General features: G+C 41.9%; 1 protein-coding gene across 3 annotated transcripts in view; it reads left to right on the forward strand.

The window, feature by feature from the left end:
• CHRDL1 (chordin like 1) overlaps positions 1–4,892 on the forward strand; it is a 121,840-nt gene that overhangs the window by 29,774 nt on the left and 87,174 nt on the right. For all 3 annotated transcript variants that reach the window (XM_017865629.1, XM_017865631.1, XM_017865630.1), the window contains exons 2-3: positions 691–803; positions 3,733–3,826. In XM_017865629.1, the coding sequence (XP_017721118.1) occupies positions 691–803; positions 3,733–3,826 (207 nt within the window). The remainder of the gene's footprint in view (positions 1–690; positions 804–3,732; positions 3,827–4,892) is intronic.

The raw sequence follows: 4,892 nt of genomic DNA on the forward strand, positions 1-4,892 counted from the left end.
TATATATATATATAATGGAATACTACTCACCCATAAAAAGGAATGGATTAACAACATTTGCAATGACCTGGATGAGATTGGAGACTATTATTCTAAGTGAAGTGACTCAGAAATGGCAAACCAAACATCATATGATCTCACTGATATGTGGGAGCTAAGCTATGAGGATGCAAAGGCATAAGAATGATGCAGTGGACTTTGGGCACTTGCGAGGAAGAGTGGGAGGGAGACGAGAGATAAAAGACAACAAATATGGTGCAGTGTGTACTGCTAGGGTGATGGGTGCACCAAGATCTCACACATCACCACTAAAGAACTTACTGATGTAACCAAATACCACCTGTACCCCAATAACTTATGGAAAAATAAAAAAAAATTAAAAAAAATTTGTACATCGTTGTCAGACAAACCTGGGTTTGAGTCCCATCTCAGCTTCTTACTGGTTATATGACTCTTGATTTTCCTTACCTTTAAAATGAGACTAATAGCAATGTCTACCTTATGGGTCGTTGTGGTGAGGATCCAGAGAGCAAAGTATATATAACACTAATCCCCTAATAGGAATTCTATAAATACTCACTATACCTCTTCCCTTGATGTGTAATAAAATGGTTGGAACTTATGATTGCTTTTGAACTTTGTGACTTGGTTGATGATTCCTAACAGGCATATTCTCCATCTCCTTCACAGATTCAGAGACATATTGCATGTTTCAAGACAAGAAGTACAGAGTGGGTGAGAGATGGCATCCTTACCTGGAACCTTATGGGTTGGTTTACTGCGTGAACTGCATCTGCTCAGAGGTACAATCTCTCATGCCATGTGATTTCCCAGTTTGCTTCTCAGCATGCAGAGAGGCTTTCAGTGCCCAAATGGCCATGGACTGTGGGTGATACAATCCTGAAAGAAAGTAAAGAAGCAGACTGGTCGCTCTGTCTCATGCCTATAATCCCAGCACTCTGGGAGGCTGAGGCATGTGGATCACTTCAGTCCAGGAGTTCTAGACCAGCATGGGTAATATGGCAAAACCCCTTCTCTACAAAAGTACAAAATTAGCTGGGTGTGGTGGCACATGCCTGTTGTCCCAGCTAGTTGGGAGGCTGAGGTGGGAGGATCACCTGAGCTTGGGACTTCTAGGCTGAAGTGAATTGAAATTGCACCACTGCATTCCAGCATGGTTGACAGAGCAAGACCCTATCTCATAAAATAAAAGAAGAAAGTAAGAAGAAGATTGCAAGGAAAATAAACATTTTCTGTCTTCTGTCCTCTCTTGCTTTTGGCTTGATTTTTATGGGTTCTCTGAGTATTTGCTATGGACAGATATTTATGATCTCTTAGCCTAATGATATAGGGCATGGTTGCAGAAGGCAGAAAAGCCTGATAGTGGGAGTGGAGGTGAAAGCTCAATAGAATGTTCAGATTGTAAGACAAAGTAGTTTTTGAAAATTATTTTAAGGCTGACCTTTAGGGATAATATAAGGACAAATTATAAACTGGTTCATTGGGAGAGTGGATTTTATGTTGTCTCAGCCAATAACTGTAATTAAGACTGAGTTTGTGAAACCTTGGCCTGTATCTCTTAAGGATTCGAGTTTCCTTGGCTTAGCCTTGGCTCCTGTCCAGTCATTTAGAAAGGATTTTGCATGGCTTGAGTGCCATCTTTGCAATAGGTAAAGCAGGTTGTTCCATCTTCTTTCCATGGTCTTGACCCAGGAACACAGCTGTGGTCCATCTTTCTGAACAAACTTCTACCATCATATGTTAGGCTAGAGTTTCTTGTTGTCTGCACTATAGATATTTGGTTGGGGGCTGTCCTGTGTGTTGTAGGATGTTAAGCAGTATCCCTGGCCTCTACCCATTGGATGACAAGAGCACCATCCCCAATCATAATAACCAAAAATGTCTCCAGACCTGGCCAAGTTGCCTGGGGAGCAGAAATCACCCCGGTAGAGAAGCGGTGCACTAGGCTATTTGGAAAGGGAGGCCTTGTACTAGACATTAAGAATTCTGAACTTACACAATGGATCTTCAAGACCAGCTTCTTTCTTGAGACCTTGTGTAAGGAGTGCACCTCTTCCCTCATGCCCAGCTAGAGCAGAAACAATCACTTTCAAGCCTGATTCATTTATCATTTGAACATAATTTTGGGCTATCAGAATTTTGAGCATGTGGAAACATAATTATCAGGTAGCATCAGGCAGTATTAAGAGGCTATAAGGTTCTAGAACAAAGACAGACCAAGTTTCCAACCCTGCCTCTGCCACTTATGAGCCACTGGACAAGTTACCTGACCTCAGTGATATTCGTTCATCTTCCTCTTTCTATAAATGGGATAGTGATATTACCATTTCATAGGGTTCTGGAAAGGATTAAATTTACAAATCCATTTAAATCATTTAAAACAATGCTTAGTCATGGTAAACATTCAAGAAATGTTAACAGCTGTTATTGTCATCATTGCTGTCCTTATCATTGTGGTTATCATCATCATTATTATTATTAATCTATTAACTCTAGAACAGAATTCAGTATATAGCATTAAGGAGGATTCAGTTTAGATCTCAGCTGGGAGGTGTGGTTTCTGATGTGCTTCAGTGATCTCAATTCAAGATTATACCACCTGCCTCTGAGGAGTGTGATACATGAGGAGCTTCTGTGGTGTTGCCAAATGCAACACTCCAAAAAAATTATTCTAGAGAGTACACAAGAAAAGGAAAAGGTTGTGATAAGGCAATTCCAATTTGGATAAAAGAAGCCTGCCTCTTTAAATGGTTAGGGCATGTATTAAATAGATCATTTGGGGATTGATTAACTGCCTGGGATGGCCTGATTTTGTCGGATTCTTGACGCGACACATTGAAGATGGACAGCTAACCATTGGGAGCTGAGGCTTTGCTGTCTGCAAGGCAGTCAAAATGTTAAAATGATTGATCCCAATGCCAACAGCTCAAGCACAAGGCATCTTCTATTTCTATGTCGTCTTCACTACTTTATTCCCCCACGACAGCCTGACAAATATAAGTAGCCCTTGCTGCAAATGATTTATGGATGGTAAATGTAAATGAAAAATTTATTTCCAGAGTATGTCTTTGTTCTAGAAATGATTGTGAGCTGTCAGAGCGAGGGATCTTGGAATTGTAGATCAGGCAGGGACGCAGTTGCCCCACCCAGGCATACTACCTAATCAGCTAAATTCCAAACTCTAGCTTGTTCTCAGAAGAATTTTGGCTAAAAAGGAAATGAGAAGAATCACTCGGCCCACTGGGCCAAGGCAGAGTTATATGGAATCCAGGATCCATCTGCTAGGGATGCCTCCTTGCCCAGGGCTGGGTAGCAGCTCAGGGGACCCATTGCTCATTGTGTCTTTCATGTTATTGGACAGGTGATTATGAAATCAGAGTAGGTTCTTAGAAAAGACATGCAGCTAGAGCTGGGGAATGGTAGAAATGCCATAGAGCCAGGCCAGAAGAAGCCTGTCACAATTAATGGGAAGCTTTGACAATTGGAGGAGTGGTGATCTCAGCCTTAGAAAAATATGCCAGTAAACTATCAACCAACCCAGGAGAGGTGCTGGTGATGAGAAAAGGAAAGAAAATGTTGAATGCATTCAGCTTATTGGGAATGCATTATTCACTGCCTGGGTGAGTCCCTGCATGACTGTTTCCCAAACTGGCTTGATCCCAGCATCCTTTGAAAGACATTTATTTTTTCTCATTGCCTTCTCTTTTTCAGAATGGGAATGTGCTTTGCAGCCGAGTCAGATGTCCAAATGTTCATTGCCTTTCTCCTGTGCATATTCCTCATCTGTGCTGCCCTCGCTGCCCAGGTAAAACAGTTTGTCTCTTTCTTTCCTAGCTGTGGTTCTCCATCTTCCCTCTTCACCCAACTCATCTCATCTCCATAATTCCCCAGAAGGGAAACTTCCAGACAGATAACAATAGGAACCTTTAGGCAGTCCAAACTGGCCTCTAAATACTTTTTATAGCTCAAATGGGGTACATTCTAGGCTCTAATAAGTTATTGGGTACCCAGTAACAGATTTTTATTGGGCTTTTAATCATTTGAAGGTGGGTGTCAATCAGAGATGGAAATTGTGGCCCAGAGATTTTCTGTTGTAAGCAGCCTCTTCCTGCCATGGGCAGCAGGCACCAGGAGAGTTGCAGCATGGCGGCATGTGTCTTATGCAATTAGTGCTGGAATTGCATCCGAGCATAGCTTCTAAATTATGAGGGGGCCGTTCATAAATCAAAGGAGCTGACCCAGTGAGGTTTATGACAGTATAAAGCTGCCTGCCTGCTGAATAGTCACCTCCTCCAGACTGCACAGTTATTATGTACACATTGTTAAGAGTAATTCTAAGGGGCAGCCAGGCAGAGACTTTTTCACAAGGCTGTTAGGATGTCTACTTTCACGATTTGCAACTAGGGTATTTGTCTGAGTCGGGGCTCCCTCAATGACACTTTGTTCACGTCTGACTGGGGCCTGATTCCGACCCCAAAAGTGTGTGGAATAATTCAGAGAATGCCTGTAGGCCCAATGGCAGTCCTAGAAAAAGCTACTTGACACTCTTGGGATCTGTCAAGTACAAGTCTTATCATCCTGTAAGTTGATTCTATTTCTCTTTAGGGTGGAAATTCTTGAACTAGGGTTCCTGGGTGGGCTTTTGAGGATCAAAAAACCCTTTAAAATTGCTTGCAGTTTTTGATGTAACTATGTATATGTGTAAATTCCTTTAGAGAACATCCGCAGCTTTATTGTCAGTCCCAAAGGGATGTTCACAAAGAACCACTACCCTAGCTAAGGTATAGACGGTGCTTTTTAAGTGGTGAGGAACTTCCAGAACTTATAAGAGAGAAACCAAATGTATCAGGGCAAAATGTTAGGAATAAGGC

This window comes from Rhinopithecus bieti, unplaced genomic scaffold (assembly GCF_001698545.2).
Source record: "Rhinopithecus bieti isolate Rb0 unplaced genomic scaffold, ASM169854v2 scaffold_81483, whole genome shotgun sequence".
Classification (NCBI taxonomy): domain Eukaryota; kingdom Metazoa; phylum Chordata; class Mammalia; order Primates; family Cercopithecidae; genus Rhinopithecus; species Rhinopithecus bieti.